Source organism: Giraffa tippelskirchi, chromosome 5 (genome assembly GCF_054371585.1).
Source record: "Giraffa tippelskirchi isolate mGirTip1 chromosome 5, T2T-mGirTip1v1.2.pri, whole genome shotgun sequence".
Classification (NCBI taxonomy): domain Eukaryota; kingdom Metazoa; phylum Chordata; class Mammalia; order Artiodactyla; family Giraffidae; genus Giraffa; species Giraffa tippelskirchi.
This window is the reverse complement of record NC_137279.1, coordinates 24191757-24210672: the sequence shown is the minus strand read 5'-3', so window position 1 is coordinate 24210672 and position 18916 is coordinate 24191757. Positions and strand designations below refer to the sequence as shown.

Sequence of the window (18916 nt, the reverse complement as noted above, 5' to 3'; positions counted from 1 at the left end):
CTGTGTAAATATATGCTATTAGTGCTGTGTTATTAGAGCTTCACTTTATAAATTAGTTTCTCTTATAATCAGTTCAGTAAAAAAGGATAGAAGGGAAGGAAAGTGAGGGGCCAGTAGTAAGAGTCAGTCTCAGGAAAGAAGAAAATTACCTTGTCAGAACTCCTGAAGCTGTGTTTTGAAGTTGGTGGAAGAAAAGAAGGAAGCTTGGTGGGTCAAAGCTGTTGCTCCTTGAACTCTCCCTCACATATTATCATATACCTTTGACAGCATGTACAACTAGGGATTATTTATATTTTTCTTAGATTTAAGTCTCTACCAGTGATTATTTGTTGGAAATAAATGTGTCGAAGTGACCTAGTATTTGAATATCTGTAAGTGACATTTTGGTCATTTCTCTGATTTTTTTAAAATATTATGATTCAAAACTTGAAAAATTATAGTGTATACTTTTAAAATGATTTTTTTTAAAGATTTTTTTAGATGAGGTCACTTTAATAGTTAGTAACATTTTATTTCTCAGTGTTTTCATCAGAAACCTTCATATTCAACTCTTTATGTGGAATGTAGGACCTGTCTACAGTCATGAATATTTATCATCTATGATTTTTATTTTGAATATTTATTATTGTGAAAGAAAGTTTTAGTTAAGTCGAATCTTGTTTGATTTTCATGTTTTTATGCGTCCCTAAAAGTCAAAATGCTTCCCTGTAAAGTAGAACTTTTCTAGCCTTTTTGTATTAATTTCTCATTTAAATACTTTCTTCTCTACAATCACCCTCTGTGTTTTTTCAGTCTTTTAACCTTCTTGAGACTTTCAGTGACTAGGTCAATGATCTCTGTTGGTAAATGTCACATTGCACTTGAAAGTATGTGAGTTATTTTCAAATAGCTTTTGATATTATTGGTTTCTAACATAATTCCACAGTGATAAGAGAACAGACTTTGTATAATTGCAGTACCTTTAGACCATGAAATTTTTGCACCTTGTTTTATGTCCCTAGATATGTTCCAGTGTCTTCTGGTTTATAGTCTGTGGGAACTTTTTTACCTTGCTATTGTGTGAAAATTGTATATATCTTAATTATGTTGAATAGGTTCATAGTGCTTTTCAGATCTACTATATACTTCTGCTTTTTAATTTCTTCTGTTAATTTTTGATAGTTTGATATTGAAATGCCAATTAAAAGTTTAATTTATCTACTTAAAAAATAGTTGTGATATAGAGTAGAACTGTATGTGACTTTGCTCTGTATTTTCCAAGTCTCTGGTAAATGTGTTATCATACTTTCATAATTTAAAAATATTTACAAATTTTACTTTCAAATCTCAGTATGGTACTCATTCTAAGATTGTTATTCTAACTTATTTTATAAATTTTTCTGGTAATGAGAAAAGTGGTTTGTTAATTTCATCTAACCTCATGAAGATTTTAGCAATGATACGGTCTTCCTGAAAGTTAGTTAAAAATGAAGGAAAAAATAGGGTCCTGTTGTTTAGAAATCATTTTTTGAAATCCCAAAATAATTGTCCTTAGACATTTTCTCAATAGCTGCTCCAAGTGGAAAACAGAGGGAATGAGGGAGGGGTTCATCAAAATGGTTTTAAGAATGACAATTTTGACCTGTTTCCTTCCTAGTTTTATGACTGTTGGTAAGCAAATTATACTCACCTTCTCTAGGTACCCACTCTGTTTCTTTGGAAGGTGATAATGATGGGTATCTAGTTCATATGGATTTAGTATTTTTATTGAGAAGAAAATGTAAAGCATATAACATAATGTTTGGCACATAGAATACACTCTAAACGTTGGTTATCCGTTTTCATCTTAAATTTCCTGGTTCAATTCTGAAATAATGTATAAATTAATTCTAAATCACTTTTAAGGAAGTTGCTGACCCTGTAAGAAATATTTTTAAAATTTGGGAATGTTTGTCTATAGTAAGTCAAAATAAGTGGAAATGGTTTTAAACATCCATTATATAAATGAGCTTATAAATTAGCTTTCTTCTGACTTGGGTATGAGTAGCTCAAGAACTATATGAAAAAGTTCTTTGACTCTGTAATTCTTTTTTCTATTAGGATAAAAAGTGAACTAAGCAGTCATTCTGTTTATTTCTAATGTCTACTCTTCTGAGGTCATATTTGACCTTAAATAGTCCAGCAAGTAGATTTTAGTATAGAGGTATTAGTTCCAATGCTTTATACAGTTAGATACATCAGATTTGGCAGTTTAGTGTGGGTGTGGCAGAGGTTGGAGAGATTATCAAGTAACTTCTATTAATCAGAATATAATATATTTTAGAGAGTAAAAATAGTTGCTCTGTCACTTGAGTTCATGAAGACTTAGATGATTTTTAATAATTAATAAGTTTTTTCTGCCAGTGAGCATTAGATTACTGCTGACTTTTTAGTGTCATAGTACCTTGTGGTAGTTTTTCTACAGGGTTTAAAGGTGCATCCTAGGGTCTTTTTCCTGTCCTGCTCATAGAAAATAGTCTTTACACATGCTATAAGGACAATACCTCTAGAAATTCATACATGTCATTAATATGTTATAAGGATCGGTCAGTCCCATTGTCTTCTTTTGTCAATCTTGATCGGAGCTTGCCGAGTTTAAGTCTATAAGCCTGCATGTGCCTGGCAACTGTTACCTAGTGACAGTTTCAGCTGCAGTGGCCATTGGCTGTGCTGTTGATTGGGGCAGGAGGACCGAGTCACCTTTCTGATGGTGAGTTCTTCTGCATCAGCTCAGGGTGAGGAGGAGGAGGAGCAGGGCTTCGGCTCAGGTGCAGGCAGTGATACTGGGAGATTGTGAAGAATATACTGACAGCATCTCGGTAACTGCATCACAGTAAATCGGACTTCTGAATCAAGCAGCCCAGCCTAGCAGCTGATAAGAGTGAATGTAGGTGAGAAGCATTGTTTTATTCCTGTAACAAGAGAACTATTTTGTGATAAGTGAAACTAGGAATGTACAAGGAGGAATATCCTGTGGATATTATTATGAAAGAAGAAAGACTTCCCTTAATGACCTGGTGGTGCACAAGAAAATAACTTTGAGAAGAATGCTTTCTATTAAGCTCCTGCATCGTTCCTGAAGGAAATGTTTTTATTTCTAATGCATGTTATTTCTTCAAAAGGTATGATAACAAAGACTGACAGGAGACTCGCTGAAATGCCTATACTCTAAAAAAGACTTTTGACAAATGCTAACCTGATATCAGAATGACCTTGGAAGCCTTTTGGATGGATTCTATCCTGCCAATCTTTCAGTATTTCAAACTCTAGGATTTAAATTCATCTCGATGCTTTAGAAGTATTTTAAAACAAGAACATCTTATAACCTACCTAATGGCCCCTGTACTAATTGAGCACTTGCTCAAAATAGAGTACAGAAATAGAAGAGACATTTTCTTAACATATGGCTGCTATAGAACTGCAAATATAACAGAAAAGGTAATATTTTACTTTGAAAAGATTTAGTCGAAGTAATGATTTAATATATTAATCATTTAATGAAAACAGAAAAGATACAGCAATATAGACTATAAAGACTACTAGAAATACCTAAATAATAAATAATGGCAGCATTTCTAGTCAGAAGTTCAGAGCGTATAGAAAAGTTTCTATTGTCTAAATTTTATACATATTTACATATATTTGTGAGAGATAGGTGTGTTGCAAAAGTGAGAAATAACTTTGAGCTGTATATTTTATGATCATGCTCCATTATAAGGAAGGTGGCGTATCAGATACTGAAGGTTATTTTCAGTTATTGATGCTGAAATTAATAGCAAAAATGATTTTGTTTTCCTTTTGAAAAGGAAAAGATACAGATTGCAGTGCTGGTGTTAGCATCATTAACTGTAATGGGCTAAAACTGTTTTCATCTGAATGCTTAAAAAATGCACGCAGAACTAAAACTTCAGAAGTTTGTTTTTCTATTTTGTCAGTGTTGACCCATTGTGTATTATCTTCCTTATTGGAAATATGCTGTTTTTTTCCTCTCATGAGAGTTATAGGGCAGTCTGGAGTCTGTTACCTCTCTTCTGCTCCTTAGTGCCCCAATAGAGATGAATCTTTTAGAATTAATCTTGTTGGAGAAGGGGATTCTTAGCTTTTGAGATAAAAGAGAGAGAAATGGATCATAAAGTTGACCCACCAGCATCAAACCTTGAACTGAGCCCAAAGACACTATTTAGCCCAATGAACTTTTTCTTAGCTTTCCAGCCAAATTTGTGATTTTAATTATTTAAGTTCTAAAATTTGAATCCATTTCTCCTGACAGATGAAACAGGAAGCCTGAGACTATTTAAGACTCTTTTTTTCCCTCCTCATTCTTCCTAGTTGATCCCTAAGAAACTACCTTTCTGAAGAGAACTAATGGCCCACAAGAGCTTTTCTTTCCTTGGCAATTGCTTTTTTCCTTTTACAGATTTAATTTTTCATAGTGCAAGGTATTATTAAGAAGTCCATTTTCTCTAGAAGCGCCTTGTGTCTGCAAAAAGTTGTTTGAAAGCACCAGAGGAAGCTAATTGGTGACCTTTTTTTCACCTCCTTTCTAGCTTATTCCTCTTCCTTCCCCCCCAAAGCTGAGGTGTGTTACTGCTGCACCGAGGCTGATGAAGAGACTTGAGTACTCCCTGGGATGCTCAGCTGTGATAGAAGCACTGCCACTGTCTGCCGAAGCTGACGCTGAGACACTCATGGGCAGAGTTTAGCAGATGCTAGGCAGGGCACCTGCTTGCTGTAGCTAGGGCTGCAGGTCCTTTTAATTCCAAGCCATGAATGATTCCAGGTGGACTGAATGGAGGATCCTGAACACGAGCAGTGGCATTTTGAACGTGTCCGAACGTCACTCCTGCCCACTTGGATTTGGCCACTACAGTGCGGTGGACGTATGCATCTTCGAGACAGTTGTCATTGTCTTGCTGACATTTCTCATCATTGCTGGGAATTTAACGGTCATCTTTGTTTTTCACTGTGCTCCACTCTTACACCACTATACGACCAGCTATTTCATTCAAACAATGGCGTATGCTGATCTTTTTGTTGGAGTTAGCTGCTTGGTTCCTACCCTCTCACTTCTCCACTACTCCACAGGTATCCACGAGTCACTGACTTGCCAGGTTTTTGGATATATCATCTCAGTCCTGAAAAGTGTTTCTATGGCATGTCTTGCTTGCATCAGTGTGGATCGCTATCTTGCCATCACCAAGCCTCTGTCCTACAATCAACTGGTCACCCCATGTCGCCTGAGAATTTGCATTATTTTAATCTGGATCTACTCTTGCCTGATTTTCTTGCCTTCCTTTTTCGGCTGGGGGAAGCCTGGTTACCACGGTGACATTTTTGAATGGTGTGCCACCTCTTGGCTCACCAGTGCGTATTTTACTGGCTTTATTGTTTGTTTACTTTATGCCCCTGCTGCCTTGGTTGTCTGCTTCACTTACTTCCACATTTTCAAAATTTGCCGGCAGCACACCAAAGAGATAAATGACCGGAGGGCCCGATTCCCAAGCCATGAGGCTGCTGCCTCTGGAGAGGCCGGGCATAGCCCTGATCGTCGCTACGCCATGGTTTTGTTTCGGATAACCAGTGTGTTTTACATGCTGTGGCTCCCTTACATCATCTACTTTCTTCTAGAAAGCTCCCGGGTCTTGGACAATCCAACACTGTCCTTCCTAACCACCTGGCTGGCTATAAGTAATAGTTTTTGTAACTGTGTTATATACAGCCTCTCCAACAGTGTTTTCCGGCTAGGCCTCCGAAGACTGTCTGAGACAATGTGTACATCTTGTATGTGTGTCAAGGATCAGGAAGCACGAGACCCCAAACCTAGGAAACGGGCTAATTCCTGCTCCATTTGAAGAAAACTCCACAGTAAATCATGTGTAATCTGACAGTAGTTTTGGATTGTATTCTTGCTTCATCTGGAAATTTGCCACTAGAGAAATATTTACTTGAATAGTTGACTATGAGAGGAAGGGACTAAAAGTTTCTTTTTTTTCTTTTTCATGAAAAAAAAAAAACCCTAAAGATATATAGAGGGTAATCTCATGAGATAATTGTAATGTGTGAGTATAAATATGTGGTACTAGGAAAAGTGAAGCTCTGAGGATGGAAAAGTACCTCAGATCTTCCACAGGGCATGAGCGAAGCCCCTGGCGTCTCTCTTTCTCTCTCTCTCTCTCTTTCTCACTGGACTCTCTTCTCTGTCTCTGCCTCTCATTCTCTCTCTCTCTCTGTCTCTCTCACTCTCTTCTGTGTTTGTGGAAATTACTTACATAAATTGCCCTTTATAGAAAAATGCTACATATTATATATGTGGTAAAGTATAACCTTTTGCATCAAAGTGTACTTCTAAACTCACTAATCTGCAGTCCTTAAAAGGTCCCTCCATGGAGGATGCATAGCAAGCATTGTATTTTATTACCTGCCACACAACCCTTTTGCTTGTGTTTTTATATCCCTAGCACAAATTTCTGCAGTGAAGAAAAAGAAACAGTGTTTTTGTTTGTTTGTTTCTTCTGGGTAAATGTATGCTCCCTCCTCCTTTCTAACAGCCTGCTATTATTTTTCCTCCATTTTTCTTTATCTGCATCCTTTGATACCTTAAGCCAGAAGTGTCTTAGCTAATGAAAGAATCTATTATATGAAAGTCATAATGTTGAATGGCTTATTCCTTCTATAAAAGTATTCTATATATTGTTTAAGATATTGTGTTAAGTATTTTTTAATGGCTTTGGGAAACATTTTTATTTGGTTTCTTTTGAAATAATACATGTGCCCAAAGTGGTGTCCTTTTTGGGGGGGCCTATAGTTAGTTAAGCTTTGTTTTTCTTTAAGATAATTCACAATGCAAATGCAGAGGACTCACTCAGAAGTAGGGTATTGCTCTTAAAGCTACTTGGTGTGTTCCACCTTTTTTATTTTTAAAGAGTAAAATACTAGCCTTTTTATGTTAGGTCTGCAAAGCTTACTGTTGTGGTCCACCAATTTATTTGTATGATAATGGATTTGCACATACTATATTTTTTACAACAAAGAACATGTAAATTACATTATGTGATCTGTGCCTAATGTCTTCTTAGCACACTATATAGATCAGTGTTGCTTAAATTGTCAACATTGGACAAAAATATATAAAAACTTCTTTGAAGAGAAAAATACTTTTGTTAGTTGTTAATTAGATATTTCTATTAGACCAAGCTGCATTCCTAGTGATGCTGAGAATAAAGTATACTTAATTATCAAATACAGGTAAGAACTGTCAATATTTTCTTTTGTAATGATCTGTTTACCCATTCAGAGATTAAATTAACTTATTTTTTTGTGTGCTATATGGAGTTGTGTAATTGTCAGGGGTTTAGATGTAGCAAAATGGCATTTGGGAAATTAATAGTGAAGCAGGTGTAAGTGCTAAAACATCTAAATCTTACTTTTTTTTTTTTACTATAAGATTCCTGCCAGATAGATATTTTAAAATTTATATCCAACTACTGAGTATTCTCAGCATTTTTGATTCTTTTATGAAATGCATATAGTGAAATGTGCCTATGACTCTTCAAATTGAAAGCCAACTACGTTTGCCCACTGGTGGTTTGACTTAAGAGGTCCTTTAGTAAAAGAAATGTCATTGTTTTATTGAGGTTGTTCTGAACCCATGTATATTTTTAAACATGTAAGAAAGGTTTAAAATAAAGAATAAAACAGTATTCTACATATTCAAAATCAGACTTTGCTTCAGTTGCTTCAGTTTAATAAAACATTCAGAATAAGAGGTTACTGTTGGGAAATCAAAAATTTATTTCACATTTTTGTGGTTTGGGTTGTTTACATTGATTCTCATTCTGTTTGCCAGTGACATCTTGGATAAGTTGAAATGTGCCTTTTGAGTTCAGACCAGTTTAAGGAAAATAAAGTTTGAGGAAACATAATACTAACTTTCAAGTTGACGATATAAATAGAACCTTCAACATTATGCGAGTTATTTGGGAATCAGATGTTAATTCCTTTAGTTTGGTATGTAAGTATAGTTAGAAAAGACTTCATACATCCTCTGTACAAAAAACCTGAGGCTGTGTTTATGGCATTTTTTCTTTTTTTCTTTTCCTCATGCTAGTTAATAATTATATGCCAGGTACAGTGAAGTTTTACATATGTGATGACTTTTTAAAATAAATTTATTTATTTTAGTTGGGGGCTAATTACTTTACAATATTGTAATAGTTTTTGCCATACATTGGCATGAATCAGCCATGGGTTTACATGTGTTCCCCTTCCTGGACCCCCCACCCACCTCCTTCCCCATCCCATCCCTCTGGGTCATCCCATTGCCCCGGCCCTGAGCATTTGTCTCATGCATCGAACATGGAATGGTGTTGTGTTTCACATATGATAATATACACGTTTCAATGCTATTCTCCCAGAACGTCCCACCCTCACCTTCTCCCTCAGAGTCCATAAGACTGTTCTATGCATCTGTGTCTCTTATTCTGTCTCGCATATAGGGTTATTGTTACCATCTTTCAAATTCCATATATATGCATTAGTATACTGTATTGGTGTTTTTCTTTCTGGCTTACTTCACTCTGTATAATGGGCTCCAGTTTCATCCATCTCAATAGAACCGATTCAAATGTATTTTTTTTAATGGCTGAGTAATATTCCATTGTGTATATGTACCACAGCTTCCTTATCCATTCGTCTGCTGATGGACATCTAGGTTGCTTCCATGTCCTAGCTATTGTAAACAGTGCTGCGATGAACATTGGGGTACACGCGTCTCTTTCAATTCTGGTTTCCTCGGTGTGTATGCCCAGCAGTGGGATTGCTGGGTCATATGGCAGTGATGACTTTTAATTCTCATTGCAACCCTTGGAGATAGGTACTGTTTTTATTCCCATCCTAAAGATGGGGAAACCAAAGAAAAGTGATTTATCCAAGGTCAGTCTCTTGGTCAGTGGTAGAGGTTCGTCCACACTCACATAACCATTTTGCTACCCTGCCTTTTCCCCCCAAAGCCTTCAAACCTTGTACCTCTGTCTTTACCTTTTCCCTGCAAAGCTTGTTTCAGTTTTTTTTTTCCTCACCTAAATCTTTGCTTCAGTTCTTTCCTTGTGATATCTTTTTCTTTGATCTTAAAACTTTCTTTTATTAAAGTAGCAATCTGATAAGCCCACACTTACCAGTTAGTCTTTAATCAAACTGAAGCCCTGGGGCATGACATTCCCTTGACAGTCCCTTTGTTCATTTCTGTTAAGTTTTCATTGCGTATCTTTTCCAAGTCTCTATAAATTTCTTAACGATTTTTTTTTGAAGACAAAGGGTGGAGAAGGAAAGCTTTGTTATAGGCTGAAAGGAAAGCCTCTAGAAGGCAAGTCCTTGGTTTAGATTCTTCACTTATTTTAATGTTTTGTGGGCAATGCCAGGATAAGCCACTTAACTTCCTTTTGATTTAATACATGTTTTGTAATAAGGTAATATTTATTTTGAAACTATTCTGCCTTTTTAAGATGAATATGTTTTAAGAATAGAAAGCATAACCATCATTCTTAACTACTATGCTGTATTCTGTGGTAATTATTCCAATTTTGTTATAGATGACAGGCAAACAATAATGCTGTAGTCTATTTCTAAAGGTTCTATTATCTGTGGAGTTGTTTCTGAAGTTATATAGTGTCGTAAGGCTTTGTAACCTATGAATTTGTGAAGCCTGGACCTCATAAGCTGTTTAGCCCTAGCTGCTGCTAAGTCGCTTCAGTCGTGTCTGACTCTGTGCGACCCCATAGACAGCAGCCAGCCCACCAGGCTCCCTGTCCCTGGGATTCTCCAGGCAAGAATACTGGAGTGGGTTGCCATTTCCTTCTCCAAAGCATGAAAGTGAAAAGTGAAGTCGCTCAGTTGCTCAGTTGTGTGTGACTCCTAGCGACCCCATGGACTGCAGCCTACCAGGCTCCTCTGTCCAAGGGATTCTCCAGGCAAGAGTACTGGAGTGGGTTGCCATTGCCTTCTCCCTGGTAAGATACTAAATGTTCCAAGTCTTCAGTTTTCTCGTCTGAATCAGAAAGATCCAGAGACTTGTACCTTCTTAGTAGGCTGGATATAAAGATTAAATGAGATAAAGCAGTCTGTATTCAGCATGGCTCCTGACTCATGCAAAGGGTTCGAATTGTGGTAGCTGCTGTTTTATTGTCTTTGTGGCTGCCATATTTATTCCTATCACAAGTTAAAGATGACTGATTCTGATAAGGAAGTTGTATTTTGTAACAATTTAGAGTTATATAAAATGGCTTTTTTTTTTTTTTTTTTTACCAAATCTGTTAAACTTGGATTTGGCCTAAACCCAGGCTTCCCTCAGAGCTCAGGTGGTAAAGAATCTGCCTGCAATGCAGGAGACCCAGGTTCGATTCCTGGGTTGGGAAGATCCCCTGGGGAAGGAAATGGCAACCAACTCTGGTTTTCTTGCCTGGAGAATCCCATGGACAGAGGAACCTGGCAGGCTACAGTTGATGGGGTTGCAAGAGTCAGGCATGACTTAGCGACTAAACCACCAGATATTTTTAAATGTAGAAAGCTTCCATAATTTGTGTAAGCTCTTTTCCCAGGAATAGTTGTTCATGAAGACATCATTGGAGATGAAAGATATCCAGCAAGCAGATGATGGGATGAGACAGGATGACTCTGAGATTAACCTACATCCCTGGTGGCTCAGCTGGTAAAAAATCTGCCTACAATGCAAGAGATCTGGGTTTGATCCCTGGGTTGGAAACATCTCCTGGAGAAGGAAATGGCAACCTGCTACAGTATTCTTGCCTGGAGAATTCCATTGACAGGGAGCCTGGCGGGCTACAGTCCATAGGGTCGCAAAGAGTTGGACATGACTGAGAGACTAACACTTTATTTAATATAGTAAATACAAAAATTATATTAGTTATATATTTAATACAACATACTTAAACATTTTTCTTTCATCACGTTGGCAATAGTAGGAAAGCATTGTTCAGGAGTACCTTGCCATTTGTCTTTGCGTTTTAGTTTTCCTCGTATACAAACATGGAATTTAAGATATTTTGTCATAAACATGTTACCTGGAAGAAACAAAGATTTTAAGTAGATTTACTCTCTTTATATCATTCATTATATAAAATTAGAAATGAAGTTGTTGCCTTAAATTAAATGACTTTCCTCCATCTCTCCCTACCCTGGAAGGTAATCATTAGATGTGAAAAAGATATAAATGTGTGATAAACAGAGGAAATTAAGATGTGGGGAATTTTCTTGTATAATGTGCTGAGCATAGCATCCTTTCTGTCCAGGAAGGGCCATCACAGTGCACAGAGCCTTTGTTACTGAGTTGATGCTCTGTTCTGATGTGTAGGGTCCAACAGTTGCTCCTTTCCCTGAGTAAAACTTTAAGATTAGGGAGGATGTGTAGAAAGTTTGCATAATCAACAACCAAATTTGTGGACATTGAGGAAAAATGATTTGAAGAGAAAAGATAATCCTCCTTTCAGTGTTTCTTATAAATGTAAGGTTTATCCAGTGCTAGTTTTGCTCTATAATTTAAAATATTTTAACTTTATTTAATAGTGTAAGCAATTCTTTTAAAATATTAAAAGTGATGTGATTAGGTTTTCCTTCTTTATTAATATTCTGTTCAAAACTTTTTTATAGTGAATCTTTACTGCTTTTATAATTGGAAAATTGTCTTATTAAGTGTGCTGTTTAAAAACTTTTTTGATGTTTCACAGAAGTTTTGATTTTACAAGTAACATTAGCTAATTTTGTCTCAATACAATTTTCTTTTAAAGACAATTTATGTAGTTTCTGACTTGTATAATATTTGTTATTACATGTAAAATTTTCAGAAACATTTGATGCCTTTCTGTTTGTGATATTAGATGTTCTTGATATAATTTCGCTTCAGCACAATCATTTTAAAGTGTTATTTGCTGAATCTAAAGTGGATCTCTGTTACCTACCACTTTTTTTTTAATGCACCATTTTTTTAAAATGCACCGTTAATGCATTTTAAAATGCATTTTTCACATCTTTAAATAACAGAAGGATGACCTTGCATTAGGGAAGTAGAGTCCAGCTTGTGCATTAGCTGCCTATTTCACAGATAGGCAAGATTCTGTTTTTAGCCCCCCCATCCCCAAAGATCATATCTGTAACTTTTTAATGATAACTTTTAATTTATTTTCACATATGATTCTCTATTAAGGTGAAGAAAATCAGAGTAATAAATTCAAATGGAGATTGTTATGTCTGATGGGTGTTTAACATGAAAGGCATATGTGATATCAGTATCTTCACTATCATAAATGAGATCAGATTAATTTTGGAGATTGTAAAATTTCAAAATCTGCAGGTGATAAGTATCAAGAATAAACATAGTGCATAGTGATAGAATTTATTGAATGGAATTATTTCCTTAAATTCTAAAATTTCCCCAAATGCTCCTTTATCCAAATGCAAAATAAATCACGTTTCTCTTTGAGTTTAGAAATCTGACTCCAATTTTATTTTATGTTTTCTACTTAAGCAAGTGGAAATGATGTTGATGCTGGTTAAAACTACTCAAATATACTCTATAAATTCAAAGAGATGACATTATTTTCAGTGGAAGGCCCACACATAAAAAAAATCAAGTACAAAATTATATAGTCTGTTCTTTAAAGTTCAAAATGTATCTTTGAATGCAGTGCAGACTGTAGCAAGAAATGACCTGTGCATTTGTCTGAGGTTATGCCTGACAAGACCAAGTGTCGTGTATATACTCTGTGTAACATACAGTTTTGAATTGAAAGAGACGCGTGTACCCCAATGTTCATCGCAGCACTGTTTACAATAGCCAGGACATGGAAGCAACCTAGATGTCCATCAGCAGACGAATGGATAAGGAAGCTGTGGTACATATACACAATGGAATATTACTCAGCCATTAAAAAAAATACATTTGAATCGGTTCTACTGAGATGGATGAAACTGGAGCCCATTATACAGAGTGAAGTAAGCCAGAAAGAAAAACAACAATACAGTATACTAATGCATATATATGGAATTTGAAAGATGGTAACAATAACCCTATATGCGAGACAGAATAAGAGACACAGATGCATAGAACAATTTTATGGACTCTGAGGGAGAAGGTGAGGGTGGGACGTTCTGGGAGAATAGCATTGAAACATGTATATTGTCATATGTGAAACAGAACACCATTCCATGTTTGATGCATGAGACAAGGGCTCAGGGCCGGGGCAATGGGATGACCCAGAGGGATGGGATGGGGAGGGAGGTGGGTGGGGGGTCCAGGAAGGGGAACACATGTAAACCCATGGCTGATTCGTGTCAATGTATGGCAAAAACTATTACAATATTGTAAAGTAATTAGCCCCCAACTAAAATAAATAAATTTATAAAAAAAAAACAACAGTTACTTATATTCCTAATAACGTCTGAATTTTAAAATAGGCATTTTTAGAGTATACATTTTATAATAATAATTAGCCTCTTCATAATTATTTCATTTACTCCTCCACAGGTTTTGTAATTAAAAATGATATTTGTAAAATTGATACTATAAATGATAGATTTTGCCAAGGTTAAAAGATAATTTGTGCAATAGGTTAAAAAAATCCTAAAGTCCTTGTTTTAATATTTTAACAAGTTAAATTGTTATTTGGATTTTTCTTGTGAGTATTTTGGCAAAGAAAAGTTTCAAAATTCTGTCTTTAGAATTCCTTGCCAATTGCAAATTACAATTTCTTATTTGTAAGAAAACAACTTCTGTATAATGTACATCTAGGTTTTTGTGAAATGTTCTTGCCATAAATTAGATTTTAAAATTTAAGAAAAATTACAAATAAATATGCATTTAACTTCTTGCTCTCCAAGATCTTAAAAGATTACTGGATTTTTAGGTATACTTACTTGGAGATAACCCTGGAAAAGTACGTTTTGAAGATTTATATTTAGAATGTATTATTATTAAATGGAACTTATAATGGCTTCTGTTATTTCAGTAATCAGCATCATTTATCATCCCTACCTTCTCAGTTTCTATGTGTGATTTAATAGTAAAAATTGAACAAAAAATTTTAATTTATTAAAGGACTATACCTTGATATACTTTTATAGATTTTGAAGTCCAGAACATCTTGCGGTAGCATTTATTTATGGGACAAGATAAAAAGGTGTGTGCATGTGGATATATGTGTATTTGTTATAATGCTTAAAAATCATGTTCGACTCTTTTGCAACCGCGTGGACTGTAGCCCGCCAGACTCCTCTGTCCATGGGAATCCCAGGCGAGAATACTGGAGTGGGTTGCCATTACCTTCTCCAGGGAATCTTCCTGACCCAGGGATCAAAACCCATGTCTCCTACATTGGCAGGCAGATTCTTTACCACTGAGCCACCAGGGAAGCACCTGTTACAGACTGAGAAAAAATCCTTGTATTTTCAATTTGCAGTCATTGTAGAGTGTTTACTTTTGCTATAGTTAAAGGTACATGTATTTTTTAATAGAAAACTTATTAGGATTTGAAGTAACATTCTTTGTTGAGATTACCAGTGATGTGTTAGTTTGGGAATGTTAATATGGGATATATTAAAATGATTCTGTGTGCATTGAGGAGATTGGAGACAAGTACTTGCCTCTCTGTCATATGTGTTAAGAAATTATTATAAAATACTGCACATTAAGTTTTGAAAAAGCTTAAAATGCTTTTGAACATGTATAATGCCCTTGGCATTATGAATTAAATGTATTCTAAAAGCTTCTGTGAGTAAACCCTATCTCATTTTACATGTAGAAATCTGAGATAAGATTTTTAAGTGACCCTCACAAGATCACATAGCCAGACAAAGATATCACTGACCATATAGCTTGTGCAGCAATGTTTTTGCCTGTGATAAAGTTCTTGAATAATGTATTTATGAATGGTTGGTGGTTGAAGGATCTGACCCTTTTTCATTGAGTAGAAAATGAGGACTGACTTAGTTAATACAGGAAAAATTCCATATGAAGTTTTAAATTGAAGGTGGGATTTTGAGGTCATGGAAAATTTTAATGAGATGTATTCTCAGCACTAATTTCTTAAAGAAATTTCTTATCCATAGAGGGTTATAAAATTTACCTATCTTTTTAAAAACACAACAGTTTAAAAACATCTGCTGAATTTATTCAGAGAGATGTAGACTGAATTGAGCAGTGTTAGTTATGTATTTAAAAACTGTACCCTTAATGACGATGATGATGTTGTTCAGTCACTAAATTGTGTCCAACTTTTTGTGACTCCATGGACTGCAGTATATAAGGCTTCCCTGTACTTCAGTATCTCCCGGAGTTTGTTCAAACTCAGGTCCATTGAGTTGGTCATGCCATCCATCCATCTTGTCCTCTGTTGCTCCCTCTCCTTAATGATGAAGAATTGTCAAAAACACACTAGTACATATATATATCTGCTTTTGAAAAGTAAACATGTCATAGCTGCACACTTTATGTTCTGAATATTCTTTATAATGGATTTGCAGTGTTGTTGAAGTCATAATAGGATGGTTTTTTCTGAACCTAATGATAGAAAAGGTCTTGACATTTCTGGCTACTGTGCTTTATGAAGTGCTGTGTTGTGTATAGTCTAAAAGATTGTACTCAGGGAATCAGAGAAAGCAGTCTAAATTAGTGATACTTTTACATAAAACCCTATTAATGTATAATTCAGTTTTCTTTCAGTGAAATAATATAGTTATAGAAAAATTAAAGGAGCTCTAATTAGGCTAACACAGGATTGCCTTATAAATGTCCTTAGATGTACTATTTCCTTAGTTTCTAGTGTATACATCAACTGAATATAACTGAATTCTACTGAGTTATTTGAAAAGTTTGTCTTAAACATTTAAGGTTTTTGTGAGAATTTTGATCATTTAACTTATGGTACTCATTAAAAAGATTTGCAAGATGAGTCATTGCAAAATTCAAATTATTGAAATCTGAATTAGCCAGGTATGTTTGCATTTTGTATCAATAGATTAGGATAATAAATATTTGTTGTTTTTGTTTTATGTGACATAAATTGTGGTTCTGCAGATATTCCTGGATGCTTTTAAGTCCAGAGAGTAATTTATTGAATTGTGGGAAGCAAGCTAAGGGGCAGACTATCTAATTTCTAGAATTTGAGGTAGAGATTGCAAAACAATTTTAGGAGCAATGTAATAGATTGAAGAATTAGAGAACTTGATGCATTTTAAAAATGATGGTTTAGTTGCTAAATTATGTCCAACTCTTGAAACCCCATGAACTGTAGCCCGCCAGTCCATTGAATTCTCCAGGCAAGGATACTAGAGTGGGTTGCCAATTTTAAAGATGAATTGACCTAAATATTTAGCTATGTGTTTGCTTGCTTTAGTCTCAGAGAATACCTTGGGATATTTGAAAAGTTATTAAAGTGAAAGGGAAGGAAATGTTCAGTATTCAACATAGTACAAAAGTGTCATTGAGTTTAATTAGTTCCCATTTGTTTATTTTTGTTTTTATTTCCATTATTCTGGGAGACAAATAGTATCTTGCTGCGATTTTGTCAGAGAGTGTTCTGCCTATGTTTTCCTCTAAAAGTTTTTTAATGTCCAGTCTCACATTTAGGTCTTTAATCCATTTTGGGCTTATTTTTGTGTCAGGTGTTAAAGAATGATCTAATTTCACTTATTTACATGTAGCTGTCCAGTTTTGCCAGCACCATTTGTTGAAGAGGCTGTATTTCCGACATTTGTCATGGATTAATTGACCATAGGTACATAGGTTTATTTCTGGATTTTCTATCCTCTTCCATTGATTATATTTCTATTTTTCTGCCAGTATCATACTGTTTTCATGATTGTAGCTTTGTAATACAATCTGAAGTTGGGGAGTCTGATTCCTCCAGCTCCATTTTTCTTTCTCAAGATTGCTTTGGCTATTGGGGGTGTTCTGTGTTTCCATAAAAATTGTAAAGCTTGTCTTCTAGTTTTCTGAAAAATGCTGTTGGTAAATTGATAGGAATTACTTGACTCTGTAGATTGCTTTGAGGAGCATAGTCATTTTCACTATATATATATATATATATATATATATATCCATATATATATATATATACACATATATATATATATATATATATCCATCTGTTTGTGTCATCTTTGATTTCTTTCATCAGTGTCTTATAGTTTTCTGCATACAGATCTTTTGTCTCCTAAGATAAGTTTATTCCTAGGTATTTTACTCTTTTTGTTGCAATGGTGAATGGGATTGTTTCCTTAATTTTTCTTTCTGATTTTTCGTTGCTAGTGTATAGGAATACAAAGGATTTCTGTATATTAATTTTATATCCTACCACTTTATAGATTTCATTGATTAACTCGGGTGATTTTCTGGTGGTATCTTTAGGGTTTTCTGTGTATAGTATCATGTCTGCAAACAGTGTTTTATTTCTTCTTTTCCAATCTAGATTTCTTTTTCTTCTCTAATTGCCCTGCTGGGACTTCCAAAACTATGTTGAATAATAGTCTGCCTCTTCTAATTCTCATTGCTTCCACATAGCTAATTGTCCCTTTTTCATCCTCAGTCAGAATTCATTTCAGTTTTTATTTTTAATCTTTAAACAAGTATTATTCCTTAAAGAAATATATGTGTGTTAGTTTCTCAGTTGTGTCTGACTCTTTGCGACCCCATAGGGTATAGCCCACCAGGCTCTTCCTTCTGACCATGGGATTTTCCAGGCAAGAATACTGGAATGGGTTGCCATTTCTTTCTCCAGGGGATCTTCCTTACCCAGGGGCTGAAGCCGGGTCTCCTGCATTGCAGGCAAGCTCTTTACTGTCTGAGCCAGCAGGAAATATAGGAGTATTTAGAAGGATAAAAAAGAGAGTAAATCACTCATAATTCTATATAATATTAACACATAGATATAAAAACTCTTCATTTGTTTTTCCCCCGTATCATTTTCTACCATGGACCAGGATTTTTTCTATGTAAAGGGTTTTTAATGTAGTTATTTATATCTTAAGCATTTTTCTATGTTATTGCATACTCTTTATGAACATTTTATAAATAAGTTTTAGTATTTAGTATTATTTTGTTCCAATTTTTAAGAAAGAGAAATACTGAATATTATTAAAATGACTTATACATGGTGCCAAATTTTCTAAAAGAAGTGAGCCAGTTTATTTTCACACTAACAACCATCAGCCTACCCTTAGGGCTTCCCTGGTGGTTCAAATAGTAACGAGTCTACCTGTTTCACCACAAACTTTCCAGCAGCAATTCTACATTAACAAGTAAATTAAGAGAATTGACTTTCACTTTATCTCCTCTGAGCCCCTGAAAGAGGTTGCTTTGTTTAATGTGTTTTTTGTGGTATTTATCTTCCATGCATTGAAAAAAACACTAAAACCCTTAAAACTGGGATGGATCTGCTGAGCCTCATTTAAACCATGGTACTCAAATTCTTTCTTTCTTTCTTTCTTTCTTTTTTTGGTGGGAAGCATGCTGTGTGTGTCACACAGCCACCTATATTAGGGTTTGAGAAAGACTTAGAACATTTTCCCTCTTGCATTCCTCTGCCTCTGTTACAGCTGTGGGGGAGGATCTTTTCTCAAGCAGACACTTTGGAGGCCTGTGTCTTTGGGGGTGGACCTTAAGACATAAGCTGTTAATGGTTGAGAACCCCAGGCCTGGTTTTGATACTTGGGATTTTTCTAACCTTCAAAACCATCGTTCCCACAGTGGTGACTGGAGCTGTGGTAAGCCAGTGAGAGGCTTTACCACTTTGGAGCCGTGACACCTGATATGAATGTCTAAGGAGCCAGGGGATGCTTGTAAGTCCAGCTTTTCTCTCCATTCTTTTACATTGCCCTGGTTTCTTAGAGTGCT

At 35.4% G+C, this 18916-nt stretch overlaps 2 protein-coding genes across 13 annotated transcripts in view; both read left to right on the top strand.

The window, feature by feature from the left end:
* The window catches only part of RABGAP1L (RAB GTPase activating protein 1 like), a 652518-nt gene that overhangs the window by 238445 nt on the left and 395157 nt on the right, over nucleotides 1-18916 (top strand). The gene's annotated exons all lie outside the window — the stretch shown is intronic.
* GPR52 (G protein-coupled receptor 52) lies at nucleotides 2679-7734 on the top strand. The gene is made up of 2 exons (XM_081493730.1): nucleotides 2679-3456; nucleotides 4566-7734. Exon 2 carries the CDS (start codon nucleotides 4785-4787, stop codon nucleotides 5868-5870), a length of 1086 nt encoding a protein of 361 aa, XP_081349856.1. The 5' UTR covers nucleotides 2679-3456; nucleotides 4566-4784; the 3' UTR covers nucleotides 5871-7734.

Coding starts and splice junctions, on each gene's coding strand:
- GPR52 (XM_081493730.1), top strand. CDS start 4,785: ATGAATGATTCCAGGTGGACTGAATGGAGGATCCTGAACACGAGCAGT.